Below are 22,666 nucleotides of genomic sequence, written 5' to 3' on the forward strand. Positions count from 1 at the left end.
AGTTTTATTTGAATATACCTTTTCTGGTACTGTGCCTGGCTGTTGATGTTTTTGTTGCTGCTATTTCGTTTTTAAATAGTTGATTGTGAACCTCTCGATGGACCCTATTTAGGATAGAACTGAAGGTGTGCATCCCATAATAAGCTGGGTTCACTCCCCAGTGATACAGGGTCCTGCATCCAAAATGAATATGGGCTGGAAGCAGTTCCATGTTGTCTTATAGAGGAGACTACTTGGAGGTGTGCGTGTCTAATTAGGGGTGTCTTAAAGCTTATTGTAGGGTGCCCATCTTAGTTCCGTCTTAATTTCCCTTTATGTTGGCCATTATTGCCATGGGGATACAATGCTTGATGGTGTCTTGTGCAGGTCACTTTGTTAGAACTTAGAGATAAGGCCTTGGCAACCACAGGGGTCTCCTGAAGAATCCACATGGACTATGACTACAAATATTGTAGCACACCCAGAAAATCATTTTTGATAATATAGATAATTTATTGTTAGTGAGGGGCTGTCAGGTTTTCCCCCAGCATGGATAGGACTCTTTTTTCAGAGTAACAAATGATTTCATATTATTTGCACCTTGTTTTCTAGTTTGATCAAAGAAAGTTGCTGCTCTGTGCCCCAAAAGATTCAGAATACTTCACATCATATAAACTTCTAAACAATCAAAACTTACATGTATTCTTAGTAGTATGTTTTAAAAATATGACTTTTTAATTTAATAAATATAAATCTGAGTATTCAATGACTTCAGTTTTGTACTATATATTAAGATTTCATTTTTAAAGTACCTCTTCCACAAACAGCCGCTTTCTATGCTGTATTTGACCGAGAACTGAACTATAGAGCATGAATAAGAAGTGACAAAGCCTGTATAACTTACTGAGGACGTATGAACAAGACATGAATTCCATTTGACAGTCTCCTCAAAAGTAGCTTGAAATGTTCAGTTTCTTCTAAAAATGAAACCAAAGTAGTTTTCAAAACTGACAATTCCTAGTAAAGATAGATTAAGATGTGTTTAAAAGTCAACAAAACATATTTGAGGCAATATAGAAAATATGTTCACAATCGAAAAAGCTTGTTAATGCACTTATAAGGAGCAAGAAGACTTGTACACATCTGCATGTGCAATTAAATGTCCTGTTTTAAAAATAAAAAATGATTTTGGGATGGTTTGTGATCCATTGGTAGTAAATTACTTCTGTGTAACGGATTAGTTTCTACTGGATAGCATTTCACATGTTTATACTTCACAGTTATGAAGTAACATATCCTGTTAAGTAACAGGCTACAACTTTATTTAAATAGGAGAGTGGTGAAACAAGCAACTTTAGGACAGAGAGTGTTTGAAATTTCAAATTAGGTTTTTCATGGATTTTCTTGGATATGATGGAGTTTATAAATTTGGAGACTAAAGATCATCTGTATAGTCCCCCTTCCAAAAAAGTTAAGAACTGCTTAAATTGTCTAATTATTATTTTAGTAATATTTAGTAGGGGAGCTTGTGTAGTATAATTAGAATGTTGGGCTAGAACTAGGAATATCTAGTTAAAATCTTCACCTAGCCATGAAGCACATTGAGGAACAAAGTATACCACCTTGAGCTCTTAGGACAGGGAAGTGGAACCTCATGTCTATAGGTCAGTCTTGACCTGCCAGTAGGTCCAATTTGGCCTGTGAGGCCATTTCCCCCAAACCATCAACAGATATCACCCATGATGCAACCAAATGATTGGAGTTAAATGCTGCATTTGCTTTGTATGCCTATTCCCAGTATGGAACTGGCGCATGCAGCCAAAGCAACATGATTTAACCCCTTACTCATCAGCTGATGAGCCAGGGTTTTAAAATAGAAATGACAGGTGATTTACAAGCGGGCAGCCCTATATAATAATTATGCCAGATAGTGAACAGATGGTTTAAGGGTTATGCTGGAAAACTATATTGTCAACAGCTGGCTTGTAAACAATGCATTTGCAGCTTGCTCCTCTGGTAATGAGTGCAACACATCTTACTTCCAAGTAAGTGTGCATTGAATTGCAGCATTAATTTTTAAGCAGCCAGAAATTGTACTGTGTGTGTGTTGTTTTAAGTGTGATGTGTTTTAATTCCAGGGAGCCTTATATGATAGAAATGGGAACCTGTCTAAGAGTTCATGAATAAAAAAAAGTGAATTCTCTTATCTTTGATGCAGTGTGCATTAACCTGGAAGCAGATAAACACTCCTTATTTATTGAAGTTAGAATCATAGAACTGTAAAGTTGGAAGAGGAAACCCAAGGGTCATCTAGTCCAAACCTCTGCAATGCAGGAAGCACAGCTAAAGAAACCCCAACAGACGGCCATCCAACCTCTATTTAAAAACCTCCAAAGAAGGTGAATCAATCACCTGTAGTAGTCCATTCTACTGTTGGAACAGCTCTTACCATCAGAAAGTTCTTCCTAATGTTTAGTCGGAATCTCCTTTCTTGTAAATTGCATCTATTTTTCTTGTAATTTGAATCTATTGGTTTGGGATCCTGAGTTATTTTTTCTTATATATACTATGCAGGCATTTATTACTCCATTCTTCAACACAAAGTTTTGTAATGTCTTCCACTACAAAGTATAGAACAGTAAGTTAAAGTTCAAAACAATGTTTTTAAGTAAAAGGTTGCAAATGTCAAGTTGGAATACAATTTCCTTCAGCAGGAATATCATCAAAGGCTTTTATTGAAACATTTTCCCATAGGCCCTTAGATTAGTGCTATTTGCTTTATAATTACTGGTGTTTGTTATGAAACTAACACATAAAAATATATTGGTAGATAACAGGGTTTAGTTGAGAGAAATTTGGAGCCTATTAGTACTTTGACAAAAGCTCACAGCTGGAAAATCAGAGGAAAAAAAGGTGTCTAGAGCATGTCTCACATCTGCCTGTCTTTGTTAAACTTATACAGGGGAATAACTGTTTTCATTTATTTACAGTGTCCTAATGAAGAGTTAAGTGAACTCTTTTGGCCTTGACACTTGAACAAAATACATAGTCAAATATTATATAATTATGTTAGAAGCAGATATCCTTGATTAAATGATATATTTATAGTTGTTTTAATATATGTGAAGATCATTAATATTTTCTGTTAGGCCTTATTCGTCTAATTGTATCTGTGCTGCTGGTTTCTCCTCTGATTTTAACTTCTTCATTGTAGTTGTATTGTTTTGATTTAAGTTTAAATATTGTCTCAAATGTTTGTACATTGTTAACAGCATTGAGTAGTTTTTATAAAGGCATTTTACCCTTGGCTTCCTAGAAATGCTAAAAGTCATTCCTCAAATCTATCTCTCTCCCTTTTCAGGATAACTCCCCAACCTTTAACATACATGTACTCTACATTTTATCCATCCATTCACAAGCCAGTGCACACATCCCTCTCATGGTGCTACCTGTTCTTCAGGGACACCCTACCTTCCTTCCAATCTCCTCTATCTATATAGAAACATATACACAGAGGCAGAGCTCCCTCACCTATCTCTCTTACTTCCAAGCAATCCAAAGACCTGCATCCAGTTGGAAGGGAGGTGTGTGTGTGTGCATGCAGTTTTGGCCTAGCAAGGAACATGAGAACATGGAGGAGCAGTGCAGGCAGACAATTTAAATCCTTTTTTTGAGGGGAGGGAGAGAAATGGCTTGTTGGGCACTAGAGGTTGTTAATATGGTTTCACATCTCCAGGTGTTCGGTCTGTGCTGAATTTTGTTCCTGCTGTGTTTCTGGTTTAATGTGCTGAGTTTTGTTTTAATGGTCTTTTTTATACTCCGTTTTTATTGCATGTGTTTTAATTTTAAAACCTTGAGGATGTTTTAAGGACTGAAAGGCTGGGTTCATAGGAACATGGGGGCTGCCTTATACATAAGACAATTGCTCTAAGTCACTATTGTTCATACTGAGTGACAGCAGCTCTCCAGGATTTCAGAGTTCTTGCCCATTGTTGAGAAGCTGGAACCTAGGACCTTCTGCATGCTAATCAGATGCTCTAATCCTAATCTACAGCATTTGTCTTAAAATGTATAAATGTTTTAAATACAGTAAATAAAAATGTAAGATGTTCGTGAAGCATTGCAGAACAGGGTTGCTGTTCAAACAAAAACCTTAAAGCTCCGCTGGCAAGGGCAGACCTTACAAAACATTGTATTATTTCTAGCATGTTTTTTAAAAACCAAACTTGTAGGCAGATAAATTCTTGAATGAATATAGTTTTGCTATATCAGTTGGCACTCTTAATATTCTGACAGATGGGCATGAATGTTTCATCCAGAGAACTATGCCATCAGATAGAGTGAGGGCATGATCTCCAACTAAAAACTAAAACAGCTGTCTGACCAAACCTTCTGTTTATATAGTTAAAGAATTGTGCCATGGTTAATCCATCTTTGAGCTGGATTAAATTCTGAAATAAATAAAAAAATCTAAAAGAATATTTGTGATTTTTAACAATGCACTTAGTACATTTCCTGTAAAAGCCAGTGGGAAAGGTTTCATTGATTTTAAGGGCTCCAGATGAGACCCCATTTCTTTAGTCTTTCCCACTGTGGTCATAGAACTATCCTGTTGTTGCAGGAGGAGGAAATAAAGTGAACTATCTGGAGAAGATTTTATCTGTGGCATATTTTGGGTAGAGCTGTAGGACAGTAGAGGAAAGGAGTGCTGGAGGAAGAAGTATGAGAGAAACACTTCAAGGAAGCAAGAATAGAAAATAAAAACTGCTTTTGTTTGTTTTTCAGTGTGCAAAATGAAAATAGAAATTTAAGTGAAATAATAGAGAAGGAGAAGGGGAATTTATAATATGTTCTTGCAACATTCAGTTTCCTTGGATATTTCATTAGATGACCATTGGTTCTAATAGTATGAGGAGAGAAAAACTTCCCTCAGTCTCTCCAGCTCCTTTACAGTATGCATAATATAACACAGCTTTATCATATCTCCCCTCACCCACTTTTTATTGTAAACTAAAAAGCTCTAAATGTTGACAAATTTCCTTCCAGCCCTTTTGGACATTTTTTTCTAGCTCCTCAATATCCTTATTAGAAACCAACAAGTGAGTGTGTACAGTACATGATTTTTTCAATCAATTAAATTTTTTCAGTTTTTAATAACCTACCTCTCCCACTAGTAAAGTTTTTCCATAGTTTTGCAATAGAGTAGTGGTGATCCCAACTAGAAATAATATGGTTCAGTTTTTTCAAACTTTCTTGCAGCTTTGCTAGTTATGATTTTTTGTGTACTAGACATTCTACTGTAATCTGAATAACATGTGCTATAATTCACAGTTTACTTATGTGTTGCAAGCTTCCAGAGAACTTGCACTTAACCTTCATTGGCTGCAGAAAGGAATAAACTGCAAAAAAGTGGAGAAACGATTTACCATTATAGGATGTTTGAAGAAGCAGTAATCGTCAATTGTAACTCTTTGTTCACATGTAATACTAAATTATGGTTTAGCTCTACCTGCATGAGCTAGAATAATACCCTGTTCCCAGCTTACCAGAGGTGGTTTTTGCAGCATGATATGGCAGGCAGGACAGAATCAGCTGGGTTCAAGATCCTTTGGTATAGCTTAGAACATTTGTGTGGCGACGACAGAGACTGCTTGGGGAGCTGGGAGCCAATAAGTTTCATCATGGGGCTCCCAGGCATTGGGGCTCTGGAGGTGGACTGGAGTAAAGACTCCTGACGTCTGGTCCACCCTGGAGCATAAAAGGCAGGCTCATCCAGCCTCCCTATGTCAGTCTAGTGCTTATTCTATATTGTTGTGTTTTCATACTATTTGAATGCTGGAATCGAGTGCATAGCTATGGACAGCAGCCAGTCACTGGAATTAGGGCTGGGGATGAATTTCACCCATAAGAGGGTGATTGTGGGGTTTTGCCTACCACCTCATAGCAAGTGTCACAATTTTTCTATGACATCTAAGATATTGGGATTAAACTTTAGTATGGAGGAGCAGGGTAAGGGCACACTGCTTTATTCAAGCAGGGATACCCATAAGGGATCTTGGAGAGCAGTGCTTTCTCCCCAGAAGCCCAGTTGGGGACTGATGGGCCCATGATGCCCTCTACCAGTGACTAGATGAGGTCTCCTGGAGGCAGTTGATGCCATGGGGACTTCAACAGTGGTCAACCCCAACTGTTGAATGACAGCTCATCTACCATCAGGTGGTTTGGTTGATCGTGTGGATACATACCAAATTCCTATGCTAAACCTGTTGCCATGTAATCAGTAAAGTTGTGTGACCTAATTTAATCCAACACCAGTTTGTGTTAGTCCTTATTTACTGCCAGCTCCCCCACTCTGCTGGCAGTTGGATTTGTTGTTGTTTAGTCATGTCCGACTCTTCGTGACCCCATGGACCAGAGCACGCCAGGCACTCCTGTCTTCCACTGCCTCCCGCAGCTCGGTCAGACTTATGTTCGTAGCTTCGCGAGGCACTTGGATACACAAGTATTATTTGTTCCACATGCTTTCTTCCTCCACTGCTACTCCCACATAGCAAGAAGAAAGATGTCTGTGACATTTAGTGCCACTTTCAGAGAATCCCAGCCTGCTCTGCACAAACCAGAGGTGGTTTACAACAAACTGGTTAGATAAATTAGTCAGCTTCATAACTCGTGGTTTGAGGTGGACTGGTTTTGAAACAGGCCAGAGATTGTTTTAAACTACATTCACTGTTTCTTACTTATTTATAAATCAGGATTCTGTGAAAGCAAAACAAAAGCTGTGAAAGTCCCTATTATTGATTGCATGGGGCAGGGGTCTTTACTTTGGCTTCTTCCTGCTTGTGTCTGCACCAAGAGGCTGTAATTTAGTCAGTGATACTCGAGAGGCATGCCAGTGTATTCCTTTACTGAGGTGACTGATAAGTTCGTACATTTATACTAAAAGTTAAAAATATAAATATTTGAACTATATTAGTTTTGTGGTGCTATTTTCAAATCTGCATATTAGGAAATTCCCTAAACTGTTTTATACTATAAATATGCAAAACTAATGAGTTCCATGATGTAGTTTTACTTTGTTGAGAGACTTTATTTACATATTACATGCAACTTGGTGAAATGAGACCAAAAACAAAACTGTAGAATATTGAAAAAAATTTACCTCTAGTTTAGATTAAATGAAGAATAATTCAAATCTCTAGTTTGCCAAATTTTGGTGGTAATTTATGACTTATATTACATATGTGTAATATGTATTCTCTTTTACTTTTTTAAAGCGATTGTACTAATTAAACCTCAGGGTATTTTGAGCATCATTAATGGTTGCATGGGTGGCCTTGATAAATTCCCATTTGGGTAATTATATTGTCTACATAAACTCCTCCTCTAGTTTTTAGCTGATGTAGGAATCTTCCTTTATTCTCTTTAATGAAGTGTGGACTGCATATTGTTTAAAGTAGTTGTTGAATTCCTGTTGCAATTGTGCAGTGTATTTAGTCAGTCTAGGTTAGATTTGGGCTATCAACTTTGTCAGTCCACAGTGAACAAAAACTTAAGCAACACAAGGTATTATTATTAACCTTTGCATTCTGAGCTTGATCATGTGATTTAAGCACATAAGTAGGATCAGAGATAGTCTAGCCACATAAAATCCTGATTGTGATGTTTAAAAACTTGAAGTATTTTGTTAATATTATATATTATATTAGTATTTTCATTTTAGTTTTGAGGTATGAAAACATGCATTTGGTCTTTAATATGTTTAGTGTATTTTTGAAGCATTTAGGATTCATAATACAGTGAACTGACAAAACAGCTTCTGTTCATGAGCTTCAGTTTGTTACATATGAAAGTTTTTGAGACCACATTCCTAAGCATGCATTAACTTAATGTTAAAACAGAATAAATCCATGTGATAATGTCATGTTAATACTATTTAGCAAGGACTACATCTGATTAGCAGCCTCTGTTGGCTTTCAGACTCTCTTGTAAACCATAGCTAAAGTTACCTGAGTAGCAGAAGTTGATGTGCATTTGTATCAAGATTTCCTGATTTAATCAGAAATAAGAGTAGTATTAAGCAGTAAATCACTGTTAGATTTCTATTATATTTCTTCAATCTGACCTGAGTTCCAAGGAAGATAATAGTTTATAAAAAAATTAGAAAAGTATTGATATAAAACAATTAAACAGATTTTTATCGTTTAAAAAAACAATTGTGTGTTTCCTTTCAAAAATCTGATTTAAAATAAAACATGAATTGAATGTAAACATGTAACTGTCTATATGTGGTTATATGATGAGTGCAGATTTCTTTAAAGGACTTATAACAGTTTCAGTGACAGTCATGCAGGCCAGTGCAGGGTGGGGGCAGCTAGGTGCACTTGCCCCAGGCCTCAGAGGGCTAAGCTGGCTGGGGGGCCCTGCCAGGGACCAGCTGGTTTGAGTTTATGACAGTTATAAACTGTTTCAGTTTATAACTTTATTCTAACAAGACTCCTGCACCGAGCCTTAGACATGCTCTGCACATGCCTGCAGTGATGTATGCATTATTGTGGGTGTCCATATACATATAATATGTCTCACTTTGTTCAAGAGGACTTTTCCAAATAAGTGCGCAGAGGATTCTGCAGCCTTAGTTTTTAAGTAAGTGATCTTGGAAATGTACAAAGGATTTTACTATTGCAGAATATAGGCAGTATGCTTCCAGCATTTCCCCTGTGCCCCTAAATCTGCTTTAGAGGGTCCTCCAACCCTCTAGTGCAGAAGTTCTCAACCTGTGGGTCCCCAGATGTTGGACTACAACTCCCATCATCCCTGAGCTCTGGCCTTGCTCACTTGGGGTGATGGGAGTTGTAGTTCAACAAGATCTGGGGACCCACAGGTTGAGAAAGGCTGCCCTAGTGGGTGGATGCAGAGTGGGTAAGAATCATGGAAATGGTTTCCCTTCTTTTGCTGTCAGAAGCCTTGCCATCTGCTGACCAACACCATTGGATATAACTCAGACAGAAAGGTAATCTTTCAATAAAACTAAATAACTTAAAATAATAAATTATTAAAAATCATTATGTTTATGTCTTCTCCCGTCTTCCAAAGACCTTGGGGTGGCATTACATAGTTTTCTTGTCACCCACTATGTTCTCACAGTGGCTTAGGAATGTGAACCTGGGGCTCCCAAGTAGGGCATTTTGGTCACTGCAGCACACCAGCTCTAATTAAATTCTTCTTTTTTTTCTAATTAAATTCTTTAGAGTTGTTTAAAATAATAATCTCAGTTAGTCAGGTGTTCTTCCTCTATATTGTAACATACTGTTTAACATTGTAGCACTGTTGATAGCCTGGTTCTGAGGGTTTGATTCTAAAAGTAAGACTAAACATAAATACCTCACCCCAGTCAGCCAGTTCTGAAGGAGATGTAGAGAAGTAACCCTACTTTCTTTCACGCTCACCACCACCACCACCATCAAGGCTTTAGGACTGCTGGTTTGATGGAAATGTACACTCCCAGTGCATGATTTCTAGTAACCTTATGCTTTTCTTCTATGGTAATTTGCCTTGTCACTTGATTATTCACAGCTCTTATACTGCAAACATTTCTAGCTGCACTTTGCAGACCAAATTATTTCCAGTATTCAGACCCCTGGAACATTAGTGCCTTTATGGCTAAGGTTACAGTAAAGAGGAGCCAAAGAAACCACAGGGTGACTGATCATTTTAAACTGAACCACTTATGGTGAGTTAGTTAATCTGGAGACTATGGTAGTTGGGGAAACCACTGTTTAAATGAACAGCAGGGTTAAAAACTTGAATCTCAACTCTTCATAATTCAACTTTCTAAACTAACTTTTGTTAATCTGTTACTCATGAACCCAATGTAAGAAATACTACTTTCAGCCATTAATCTGAATTCAACAGAGGGAAGAGGATAATAAAATATGATGGGTTGTATGAAATTCATTTATTTATTTGTAATCCACTTAATAACCCACCCTTCCCAAAGGAGCCCGGGATGACAAACACAACATAAAGATTGCACCCCCCTCAAAACAATATCATTATCTCAGACAATGATTTTGCAGTTTGCAGGAACATTATCTTTCAGACAGTAAATGCTGGAGCAAACAGGAATGTTTTTAATTCTTGATGAAAGTCAATAATGATGATTTGAGGGTGATTTGTTATTCTTCTTCCACCCTTCCACCCCTCCCCATCTTATCCAAACACTTTAGAACAGCATGAAGGTCTGTAGGAAAAAGAGGAATTTGTTCATTGATGGAAGGCTCCATTGGATCAAAGAGTGTTCCATCAGTTGAGGGGCAGTAATTGAATACACCTCTATATTTTTATAAAAGAAGGTGTAAATAGATATTGACAATGGATGTTTGTCCTTAGCTGGAATGTTTATCATAGATCTTCTCTGTCATTCCCCACAATTGAAAATTGGGCAGCTGAACATTACACAGGGTACAGAGATAGCCATGGAGATGATCCAAAAAGTGGAAGGCCCATAGCTGCACAAAATGAAGAAATGGAGGCTAATATGGAGTTCATTGTCATGAAAGATTGCTAAGTTTCTGTTTGAAAATTTGTCATGGATTGGTGGTTTCATTAAAACTTGATCAGCTGCACACAGAGATAGAGAGATCATATATCTGCCCCAAGCTGGTTTTGTTCCATCAAACAAATTGGTTTTGGACAGAAAACTACTTTGAGGTTCTTCTACCATCGTGGTATAGAAATTTTATGAAATAAATTATGAAATAAAAATAATTCAAAATCTGCCTTAAAAACAAAGTATGTATGAGGGTAGTTTCTTCCTTCCACTTTTAAAATGTTGTAAGCTGCTTTGAGCGGTTACCTCACCTGCCATGAGGGAAAAAAGACATTTTACCTTTTAAAATGTTTCCAGGAATTGAATGCATGTCATAACATTCAGTCCCTTTCTTGAGAATTATACAGAAAAAAGATGGCTACCCATCTTATATTTTCTTTTCCGTATTATGTCCTTGTACAGTGCAGACACATGGTCACTTCAGTCCACTGATTATGCTTAATCTGCAAATCAGTCTGCTATGTATGGTTCTTGAGGAGCAAAATGAGAAGATTTGCTCCAAAATGTAGAGCAAGCAAGAATCCTTCCCAACTCTAGCTGCATATTGGGCCCTCCATTCTCTTATAATAGATATTGCATCTTAATGAAAGAATTACTGTTTGGAATTTTTCTATTCCATTTTTCTTTTTATTTCAGAAACATGCCAGATGTCTGAAATCCTAAATGTATGAACTTTACACTTTTACTCCAGTGCAGCAAAGGATGCCTTTAGACTAGAAAGCTAATATAAATGAATTTGTGTAAATGTATAATTACTGGTTTATTGATAACTGGATTTGACTTTCATATTACATATAATACGCAATCCTAAAATCCTCCTATTACTTGTAGTAATAGTTCCTGTTAGTTCCTTAATATCATCTGATCTCAGACATCTCAGGAGAGTTGCATCAGCATGCCGAGGGATTTCAAACATTATTTGTTTAAACAAAAGAGTAAACCCAGACAGGTTTTCATGTTTCCATATTTCTATTTATATAGTTGAATATCATTTACACTGAACTTTTGCTTGCCTTATTCTGCAAGGGACTACAGAGGGAAAAAGTCTTAAGCTTTGTCTGTTCAACCGTGCTGCTACAAAAATAGGCTTGATGTGCACTGGGTAATGTTTATCCACTATTCTGTGGTAATTTTGATAATTGATACCAACATTACAAAAGCAGAAATTCCCCTGTGTAGGTACTGCATGCAATACCATAAGTAAGACTTCCATATTCGTAGTGATTTGTATTTTTGAGTTCTGACTTAAATCTGCTTGGTGTTTATAGGTCAAATAATATACACTGAACTTTAAAAATTAAATCATCCATCTTACGTCTGTTTTAAGAGTTTGTTTTTTAAAATGCATTTTCTGTTCTTCTATAGACAGTTGAAATATTAATAGCCAGGAATTTAGTAGTGTTCATAAGTAACATTTACTTAGACTGTACAGACTCCAAAGTTAATTCTTTATCTGTCCAGAAGGCAACTATACTAAAGAAATTGTGTAATAGGTTCTTTTTAAAACCCAAATTCTACTTTATTTAAAAAGATTTATATTCTCTGACATCTAGGTTAGTGAACAATTGATCAATATCAAGAGTTTAAGCAATGTATCAAACACCAGCAACATAGTTAAAACAGCAGAGGACTGAAACCAAACAGATTTTATAAAGGTCCAGAAAATTAAGTAGTGATTGTCTGAGACTGTGGTGGCATAAGAAGAGGCTCCAAGTGAGGTTTCTGAGGAAGAGCATTCTGATGGTGTGCCACAACTCCGAAGGCCCTTTCACCTGTGACCAGGTAGTAGGTATCTAACGTTGGAGTGCAGCAGCACTAGGGTCTCTGATGAAGACCTTGATGCATAGGATTTTGAAGAGTTTTAATTGGTAAGCACTAAGTTTTTATTAGTAAGCACTTAAGTTATGTTTCAAGCAGCAGCTGGTGACGGTGCTTCAGAGATAGCATTCTATAGGGTTGGCTCCTGTTTGCCGCATAGCTTCTGTGTTCTGATCTAGCGTACATTTTTGAGAGGCAGACCTGCATATAACACACACGTGACTTTATATGGGATTGTGCTGTTGCCTTTTCTTCATTCAACCTTTCCTTGGTTAAAATTGTGCAACGTCTTCCCTTTGTGTTAGGCCCTTTTCACAAGTTTTATGCCCCTATGTTGTCACATATGCTCTTGTATTCTTGCAGTTCAAAAAGTGAGTTGCCTGAGACGTGGCAGATCTGTTCCCTGCTATATAAATGATGTTATGTGACCCTTGTGCAGCTAACAACCCATTAAACAATTAAAACACAGTTGAACAAAAACAACACAATACAGTATAGCTCAGCAAACACTTCTCAGGAACTGCAAAGATAACTAACTACATAATCACATTCAAAACTGACCTTCCCTTTGATAAGAGTCATATCTTTGCTGCCTGGTAGATTAAACTGGATTCAGTTTGTTCACTCCCATCTAGTCCATCACTGCCTACAAATACTGCTTCTGAGCATTTGTAGTCTCCCTAGGAGCAAATAAAAATGAGAAAGTGGGATGCAGCACAGACTGTCTTTAGCATTCATGTGACTATTCAGCCCAAATCACCTCCAATGGCTTTATGTAGATGTTGATGGCATTCAAAACAGGAAGGAAAATAGTGGAATTTCATAGGCGAAATGTGGTGGAGTAGGGTAGCTGTCTCCCAGCAGGACCTTCTGGGCCTTACTTTCCAAGAATGACCAGAGCCTTCAAAGCTTGGCATTTTCCAGTCCTGTTCTAGCAAAGTATCCCAAGAGACAAAGCTGATACGTTTCTGGCTAGAAGGGAGAAGTTTACTATGCTGGGTGTTCATTAGAGTTATGCATTTTGTAGAAAGTCCATGACTGGTAAAAAGAGAAGTATTTTCCAAATTATGCAGAGGTCCAATTAGCCTGACCGCTCTATTTATTTCCACACCTGCCCCGTCTCCATTCAGTACTTACCTTTATCAATCATCCCCTTTCTCCAGTTAAGCTCAGGTTGCAGATATGAAACCCATAAATATTATGTGTTCCGAGTACTCCACTCTGGGAGGTAGAGAGATTACCTGTTTTGAATGGGTTGATCTTCTCTAGAAGGAACAGTTTCATAGTTGGGCGTGCTCATAGATCCAGGATTATCACTGGAGGCTTAGGCAGCCATGGTGGTCAGGAGTGCTGCATTCTCTATATTAGACTGTTGAAACCTGCTCCAAATGGATGTGCCCTGAAAGCCTCATCTGGTCCAAAATGCAGTGGCCAGGTTACTGGTTCGGATTCAGTTTAGAACTCATATAACCCATGGTTTAAAACAGTTGCAGTAGTACCCTCACAACACCCCTATAAGGTAAAGTCAGACTGAGATAATGGCTAAGTCAAATATGTTAAAGGCACGCAGCTAATTAAGTAAAGATCTTGTTAGTACTAATTATTACTCTTGTAAGTTTTGGCATTTAACATGAATGGTCTTGCTAAATTATGAAGGTCTGTCAAATTTCCATGTGCAGTGGTTTCAGTATATCAAATATGTGGTGTATACAGTCAAAAATAAATTGTCTGGGTAATATGAAAAATACATTTTGTTCCTCTATAGTTTAAGAAAGAGAAGGCTATTAGGAACTGTTGTTGAATATTGAAACATGACTGCTTATGAGGGTGCTAGAGATCCTTTAGTTTGGGCTTCATATGTGTAATATTAAAGCTTCTGTTGACAATCCTAGTTACAAGTAGTGAACAAATTTGAGAGCTTTTATATACTAACACAAACCATGTCACCATATTTTAGTAAATATTTGGCATCCGTCTGTCTTGAGAGACAGTGAAGTGTGCCCACAGGGGTGAAGTCAGACCACAACATTTGCAGCACTTAAGTGACCTACCTGGAGGGCAAGCCTGGGCAGTGTATGGAAGTTCTGGGCTGCCCCTATGACATGACCCCCCTCTTGGCCTTACCGATGTGGTCCAAAAAAAGAAAAAGAAAAGCAATACGTTTGGCAGCAGCTTGGCTGCAGGAGTTTTCAGAAGGAGGCGTACAAGGTGTCATAGAACCGTCTTAGCAATTCCACTCTAGATTTGTGTAGGGCAGGCATGGCCAAACTTGGCCCTCCAGCTGTTTTGGGACTACAATTCTCATCATGCCTGACCACTGGTCCTGTTAGCTAGGGATGGTGGCAGTTGTAGTCGCAAAACAGCTGGAGGGCCAAGTTTGACCATGCCTGCTGTAGGGTATACTCATTAGCCTTTTCTTCTCCCAAAGATATCCCACAAGGCAGCAGAGGTTTAGGACCAGAGTTTTCCTTTCCTAGATGGGCTCCTTTCCCAGGTTGACAAGCCCCATCTGCCCCTCACTTCCCTATACAGCAGGTGGAGAAACTGCCTTCTTGACCGTTGGACCCACTACTCATCTCATCCGCTAAATCTGCTGGAGTCTGTCTTTGCATGCAGGGAAGTGCCTAACTCACTGAGGATTTGAAACTCATTGGCTACCCTCACTTGGTTTAGCTGGGCAGTCGAAGTTGTTCTTGGGATGTGGTTGCTGTCACATGCTGACCACTTCTAGGAGCCACAGAGAGTTGAGTGCAGGGTGGGGTACCAAAGGTGTACAAATACCCCAGGATGACTTGTCCTCCACTCCCCAGCACCCTGTACACCCCAGATGTTTGAATAGTCCTGTAAATAATAAAATAAGATGGAGTTAATTCTGCTTAAGAGCAGAGCATACATGCAATGAGAAGTCAAAACAAGATTAGCAAGTGATGCCTTTCAGTTAAAGTTTTGATTCTTTTAAAGGTCAGTAACATGGTGTGATGCCTTTATTTTGGAGCAGGAAGCTTTCTCCAAGAATCAACCACTTACTGAGATTGTGCCATGAATTACCTCAGATGTAAATTTCTCAACTCAGAATCCACAATTCATTTATCCCAGAGCAGTTTTGAAGGACACCTCTAAAGGAGTTTAATGCCTGCTGAGAAATAAACAATTTGTAAATTGATTATGCTTTCTGACATTGTTCTGTCTGTTAGAGGTAGAATGCTGGGTTTGATGGATTACCAATCTAAAGCAGTAAAAAAAAATATTTTTAAATTTGTGTTATACAGTTGAAAATAGCCTTTAATGAACTAAAATGGGCTACTTCTACATTATATGTACACATGGGTTTGTTTTTATGTTAGCAATGTGTCGGCCAGAGATTTACCTTATCAAAATATGTTGTATACATTATTAGACATACTTTTGAAATTTATTTCATACAACCATTGGGTATGTTAATGAAAACTATATTTTGCATATTTATTTTTCCATGAGAATGCAGTTTCAATGAACCCTTGTTCTTTTGAACAGCACACTTTTGCTTATTGGTTCCTTGCCTGGAATCTCTACATCAGAGCTTTCCAAATTTTTCATGTTGGTGACATGCATCATTTCGCAATACAGTAATTCAGTTTTACTAGGAAACTGAAGGTTAAACTAACCCCTTTCCAGCCCCGGGAGGAGTGCGGGGAGCGTCCACAAGACACACCTACATACTTCAGCTGACACATTAATGTGTCACGACACGCAGTTTGGAAAACTCTGCTCTACGTGTTTGTGTTGTTGTGTGTTTTCCCATGAATTTTGAACCCTAAAGCTGTTGGCTTGGGAACCTCTACAGGTTGACTCAAACATTCCTACAGGCTTTACATAAATTTAGTATATAGCATTTCATGGAGGTTGGGGTATATGTTCACTTGCAAGATTCGGGTCTCTGGGTTGTATCCAATGCTAGTCCTACTCAGAGTAGAATCATGGATGTTAACGAACATGACTAACTTAGGTCCATGAATTTCAATGGGTTTACTCTTTCAACTATAGGCATGTATACCTACCTAAGAGATTGTCAGTGTTTGTATTTATGAATACATATGTGTGAGCCATCCTGAAGGACTAGCAAGTTGCAGAATAATTAATTGTACTTAGTAATTACTTTTTACTTATGATGTAAAGCAAGTTGGAGTTTCCATAGATCAAGTTGGGTCTGATTTCAAACTAGAAATTGTTTGATCATTATATTCTCTAATTAAAGAACTGTTGAACAAAATTATATGACTTTATTCAAGCACAGGTTACTGATTCAGAAGACTTAATAGTTACCAGAAATGGTTATAAATCAGACACTTCATGTTTAATCAACAATAAAAATAAAATTCAAAGATTTAAAGCAGAAGATGAATTTATTACACTAGATAGAGAAGAACAATTTTTTTAATGTGTTTGAGCTGCTATAGAAAGTGCTGATGCTTATAATTTACTGTCTGCTAATAGATATTTGAATTACTACAGTTATCTAAGCTCAATGTTTACAGATAATTTTGTTGTCTCCCCTCCCTCACTGTTTATAATAGCTTTATTAGAGTGACATATATAAGGAAACGATTCCTTTTTTCTGATATGACAGATTTAATGCTTAGTAAAACTGAATTATTTTGTTTGGTGTGGTAGATTTTATGAGTGTCTTGGACTATTTTTTCTATAATTCTGGAAAATTTATGTGTGGCATTTTTAACACCAATATAATGTTTTGCTTGATGGTGCCTGATATGCCACTTATTTCCTTAAGTTTGGTTTGCATATTTCTGGATTAATGACTGTGTAAAATTGTATGTTTGTTGACTTCCATTGACCAAAATTCTTTACTGTTATTCACATTGTATTTTAGAATGCTTCTTTGAATATTTCCAATTACTGTGAGGGGCATGTGCAAGGATGATCCAAGTGATGCATTAACCAATACTGTTGGATGCAATAATTCTCTTCCTTCAGGAGAAGGAGTCTTCCTCCATTGAATGAACCTTTCCTGTGATGAAGGAAACTCCTTCTGTAAATGAAATGGAAATACTGGATATGAATGACAGTTTTTTGCCATTTAATAGCATAAAAAAATCTGCCATCTCACAGAGCTGCCACAGCTCAGTTTCCTGAAAGGGTTGGCCCTAAATATGTCTGATTCTCAGCATAATACTAAGTGTTCATGGAAGACAATCTTACTTGGCTACGAGTGATCGCCAATGAAGAATACTAACACAACAAAGTGAAAACTGTCGTCATGTTCTGGCTGCTTCTCCGCTTGCCTTTTCAGAATGCCAGCAGAAAAAGGAAACACAGATAGCCCTAGCAAAGTAGACCAATTTGTATAGGTCACAAAGTGTTTAGTAAGCATTAAGAGTGATTTTGGTAGTGTGCCTGAATCTTCTTGAAAACTGCTTAGTAAGTAAATAAACATTTACTCTTTTTCTGTGTGTTTGTTTTCAGCTGGTTGGTGGAGAATTCGATCTAGAGATGAACTTTATAATCCAAGATGCAGAAAGTATAACATGCATGTCAGAACTTTTAGAACACTGTGATGTAACATGTCAAGCAGAAATTTGGAGTATGTTCACCGCCATCCTTCGTAAAAGTGTCCGCAATTTACAGACCAGCACAGAAGTTGGTTTAATTGAGCAAGTGCTACTGAAGATGAGTACTGTGGATGACATGATCGCAGGTATAAACCACCAAACTGATGAGTAGAATCTAAATATTTCTGAACACTGTGGATGTAGTGCTTAATCTCAGCTATCATCTGAATTCGTGGAGGGGGGTTATAGTAATTTTGTAACAAAGGCACATATTACCCTAGTTAGTCAGTGAGCAAACTACCATGAAAGTGGCACCCTACTCAACTCAATTGTAGCTTTTTATACCTTTTACCAGGAAATTAGTGAAGAATTCATATTTCTTAATTGCAGTAATGCAGATTTGACCTGGGGGGCGGGATATTGAATTGGAACTTGTGTCTGTCACTAATTAATATAACAAAATCCTAATAAACCATTATTTCTCTATCTGCACTTCCTCTAGTTAATGGAGGCAATGAAAAAGTGACCTGGTTTACAAATCACATTAAACCACAGTTTAAAACACACTGTAATGTTGGGGTACACTGCTCTAAAGTTCCTGTGGCTATTCCTGCCCCAACCTGTCCTGCTACCACACTGGGGACACAATAAGATGGAGTCTGACTTGTCATGTCATATGAACCTGGGATAGTTCTTTGTGTCTGCAAACAAATCATGAGCAGTAACCAAGGTTTGTTCCTGCAATGTGCAGTTGAATGGCCAGTACGGTGGTACCTTGGTTTAAGAACAGCCCTGTTTACAAACTATTCGGTATACGAACTCCGTAAAACCGGAAGTAGTGTTCCCGTTAGCAAACTTTACCTCAGTCTATGATTGGAAGCCGAACGGTGGAAGGGCACTGGCGGCGGGAGACCTCATTAGGGAAAGCGCACCTCGGTTTAAGCACAGCTTTGGTTTAAGAACGGGCTTCTGGAACGGATTAAGTTCGTAAACCGAGGTACCACTGTAGTATCTTTTGTGGCTAATAAAAAATAGCAACTGCATGTTGAATTTTCCCTTTCCCACACAATTATGTGAAGTAGACTAAATTGTGGAATGATGTTCCCTACAAACCCTGGGTCATGTGGCCAGCATAACCAAACCACTTCTGGTGCAATGGAACACAGTGACGGAAACCAGAGTGCACGGAAACGCTGTTTACTTTCCCGCGGCAGCGGTACCTATTTATGTACTTGCACTGGCATGCTTTTGAATTGCTAGGTTGGCAGGAGCTGGGACAGAGCAGTGGGAGCTCACCCTGTTGCGGGGATTCAGACAGCTGATTGGCAAGCCCAAAAGGCTCAGTGGTTTAGACCACAGCGTAACCCGCATGCCTTGAAATATAGACTTTGAGGATCTGTACTGGAGGGTCTATATTAGTAGTCACAGGAAAGGAAGGATAAATAATCTTCCAGCTTGATATACAGTGTTATCTCGGGTTACAGACGTTTCAGGTTATGTGTTTTCGGGTTGCGCACTACGCCGAACCAGGAAGTACCAGAGTGGGTTACTTCTGGGTTTCGGCGCTCGCGCATTCACAAAAGCACTGAACCGCGACCCACGTGTGTGCAGACGCAGTGCTGTATGTTGTGAACGCTGCAGGTTGCGAACATTCCTCCTGCACGGATCACGTTCGCAACCCGAGGTTCTACTGTATCTTCTGTTTCTTAGGGGGTAATAGGAATAAAGTTTTATAAACAAATAGCTTTTTGACCTGAGGTGCCCCCAAATGGTGAACAACATATTAAAATAGAAACTAGATAAGAGAACATTCTAACATTTTGTTCATTTTATTAATAGCATGTAATGGTAGTATGAGTTTTATAGCTGGAGGCAGTATTAAGGGTTGGGGAAGCTAGCATTTCGAAATTTTGATTTTAAAATCTAGGTTGAACAACATTTGAACAAATTCTAGTGTACTTTTATTTTTCTTTGAAGATCTTCTCGTAGACATGTTGGGGGTACTTGCCAGCTACAGCATCACTGTCAAGGAGTTGAAACTTTTGTTCAGCATGCTTCGTGGTGAAAATGGAATATGGGTAAGCTGTATCTGGTGCAATGATGTGTGTGATTTATTTTATTTGTCCATAGATTTCTGTGAAATTAAAAGTTTGTCTCTGTTTTAAATATTGGTTTTGCTAACTGCTTGCAGAATTATTTTCTAGTCTTGTTAGGAAACTTGCAAATAGCTAATGCATTGCAAAGATAATCATTATCAGGTGGTTGTATTTTACAGTTCCACAATTGTGTTGTTTTTGACAGCCTAGACATGCAGTCAAGCTCTTGTCAGTCCTTAATCAGATGCCACAGAGACATGGTCCTGACACTTTTTTCAACTTCCCAGGCTGCAGTGCTGCAGTAAGTTTGAAACAATATCTATCTTTCCTAAATGAAAATTAAAAGTTTAAAATTCATAAGAAATAAGAAATGAAATCCTTATCTATTGGGCAAATGTATTTTGCAGTCTTTGAGGAAATTTATTTGATAAATATTCTACATATAATAGTACTATTTTTCTGTACTATATCACTTGCGATAAAGATTCCTTTTAATATACTTTACCCAGTAAAATAGTTTGTGTTAGGAACTACTGTGGGCTCCACTCCTCTATTACGCCATGCCATTGTTTGGTATGTTCTTACCATATTAAAAAAAAAAAAAGGGGGTGAAAAAGAGTAAGCCCTGACTAAAGTTGTTGACCAATTGGTTTTAAAGTCCTGTTGTCGCCTCTAACTCATTATTCTAGTATTAAGGTGTGTGATGGTGGGATATGCAGATTTGCTCGTAGTGAGATTAGAAATAGTTTTATTGCCTAAAAATGTAATTTAGCATTCTAGCACAATATATGTTGTTGTTGTTTTACTCTTTTTTAGGCAATTGCATTGCCTCCTATTGCCAAGTGGCCTTATCAAAATGGGTTTACGCTTAACACTTGGTTTCGCATGGATCCATTGAACAATATTAATGTAGATAAGGATAAACCGTATCTCTATTGGTAAGTAAAATCAATGTTTCTATTTTTGAAATAGAAATTTTAATGAGTTCATTTTTAATATTTATTGAAGTGATTTGTTACTTAGATCATCAATAGCCAATAGGTGGAATGGAGGATGAACCTTGGCTGCACATAATTTTATACGATTTTCATTGAACTTTCAGCATTTTCATTAAGCTAATATAAAATGTTGTCCCATGTTGCATTCATAATGAAAATAAACGTGTTATCAAAAGTTGAGAAATGTAGATATTTCGATACGTCATTCCTGTTCCAGGCCTGTGATACCCTTCATGCTTTTCACCTCTGCAGGAATCAAATTCTGTATCCAAATGCATTTATGACTTCTAGATTTCTGTCTTGAATTAGCATACAGTTCATTAGCATCTATTTGTATGGTGAAGTATAGGTTTTAAGAGTGTCATGTACTTGAAAGAAAAACCTGAATAATTAACGAGACTTAAATTTTGTCCATCTGAATTTCCACCTGAACTTTTTAAAGGCCCATTTTGCAAGATTTTATAAAATAACAATCTTAGATTACGAAAAAGTAAATGTGTTGTTGAAAAACACTTTATTGAATATGTGTATATGCTGCATAGATTTGCATGCCAGGAATTGGATCTTAGAAGTAGCCTCTGGCTCCCTGAGAAATGTGCATGCAACTCATAGTTTTTACAGTGTAATATGTGAAGTGGCCCTGACAAAGAGCAATTTGGTGCCAGTTATTTTAAGGATCAGAAGTCTTCTTTTTATAAAAAATATGTGGCTGTTGTCACCTATAGGATTTCCAAACTGTGATTCAGTCAAGTTCCTTGCAAGACTCTGAGGACAAAGTTGTTGGACTTCATAGTGTCTTATATGCCACTAACACAGCAAATCCAGTAGAGGTGTCCATTGCTGCTTTTGTTCCAATGTTATGAGATCATTTCATTCGAACTATCCTGTCTGATGATGTGGATAGGATACTTGGATACTTGATCCAACCACATGCTCTCTGGACTACTTCCCTTCCTGACTGATTTAAGCTAGCTGGAGTGGCGTGGTTGAGTAGGTCCAGGGTGTTGTGAATACATTATTGTGTGATGTGGGGGTAGCAGCCACCCTTAAAGAGGCAGTGGTGTGGCTGCTACTTAAAAAGCCCACACTGGACCCATTGGTATGAAATAACTACCAAGCATTTTCCAATATCGTGTTTGCGGGGGGAGGTTGTAGAGAGAGTAGTGGCAGAACAACTGCAGGTGTTCCTGAAGGATAATGATTATCTGGAACCCCTTCAGTCTAGGTTTAGGCCTAGTTTTAAGATCAGTTTGGCATTGGTTGCCCTGATGGATGACTTGTATCAGGAGATAGACAGGGGGAATTGCTACAGTGACCTTGCTACTCTTACCATTGACCATAGTATTCTTCATAATTGACTGAGTGTGATGGTTATTGTACTATAGTGCTTCCTTTCCTATCTGCATATTCAAGTCCACACAGTAACATTGGAGGAGCATTCTTTGAGCTCCTGGCGCTTATTCCGTGGGGTTGCTCAGGGCACCATTATGTCCCAAGAGTTATTTAACATCTATATGAAGCCATTTGGAGTGATCATTAGGAGTTTTGCAGCATGGTGCCATAGGTATACTGATGAAACACAGTTCTATTTCTCCATAACATTCGAATCAGGAGTGGCTG

The 22,666-nt window shown here is 37.9% G+C and overlaps 1 protein-coding gene across 4 annotated transcripts in view; it reads left to right on the forward strand.

Moving 5' to 3' along the window:
- NBEA (neurobeachin) overlaps positions 1 to 22,666 on the forward strand; it is a 361,495-nt gene that overhangs the window by 6,234 nt on the left and 332,595 nt on the right. For all 4 annotated transcript variants that reach the window (XM_028726491.2, XM_077927142.1, XM_028726499.2 and 1 more), the window contains exons 2-5: positions 17,867 to 18,098; positions 19,930 to 20,030; positions 20,254 to 20,349; positions 20,865 to 20,986. In XM_028726491.2, the coding sequence (XP_028582324.2) occupies positions 17,867 to 18,098; positions 19,930 to 20,030; positions 20,254 to 20,349; positions 20,865 to 20,986 (551 nt within the window). The remainder of the gene's footprint in view (positions 1 to 17,866; positions 18,099 to 19,929; positions 20,031 to 20,253; positions 20,350 to 20,864; positions 20,987 to 22,666) is intronic.

Source organism: Podarcis muralis, chromosome 4 (assembly GCF_964188315.1).
Source record: "Podarcis muralis chromosome 4, rPodMur119.hap1.1, whole genome shotgun sequence".
Classification (NCBI taxonomy): domain Eukaryota; kingdom Metazoa; phylum Chordata; class Lepidosauria; order Squamata; family Lacertidae; genus Podarcis; species Podarcis muralis.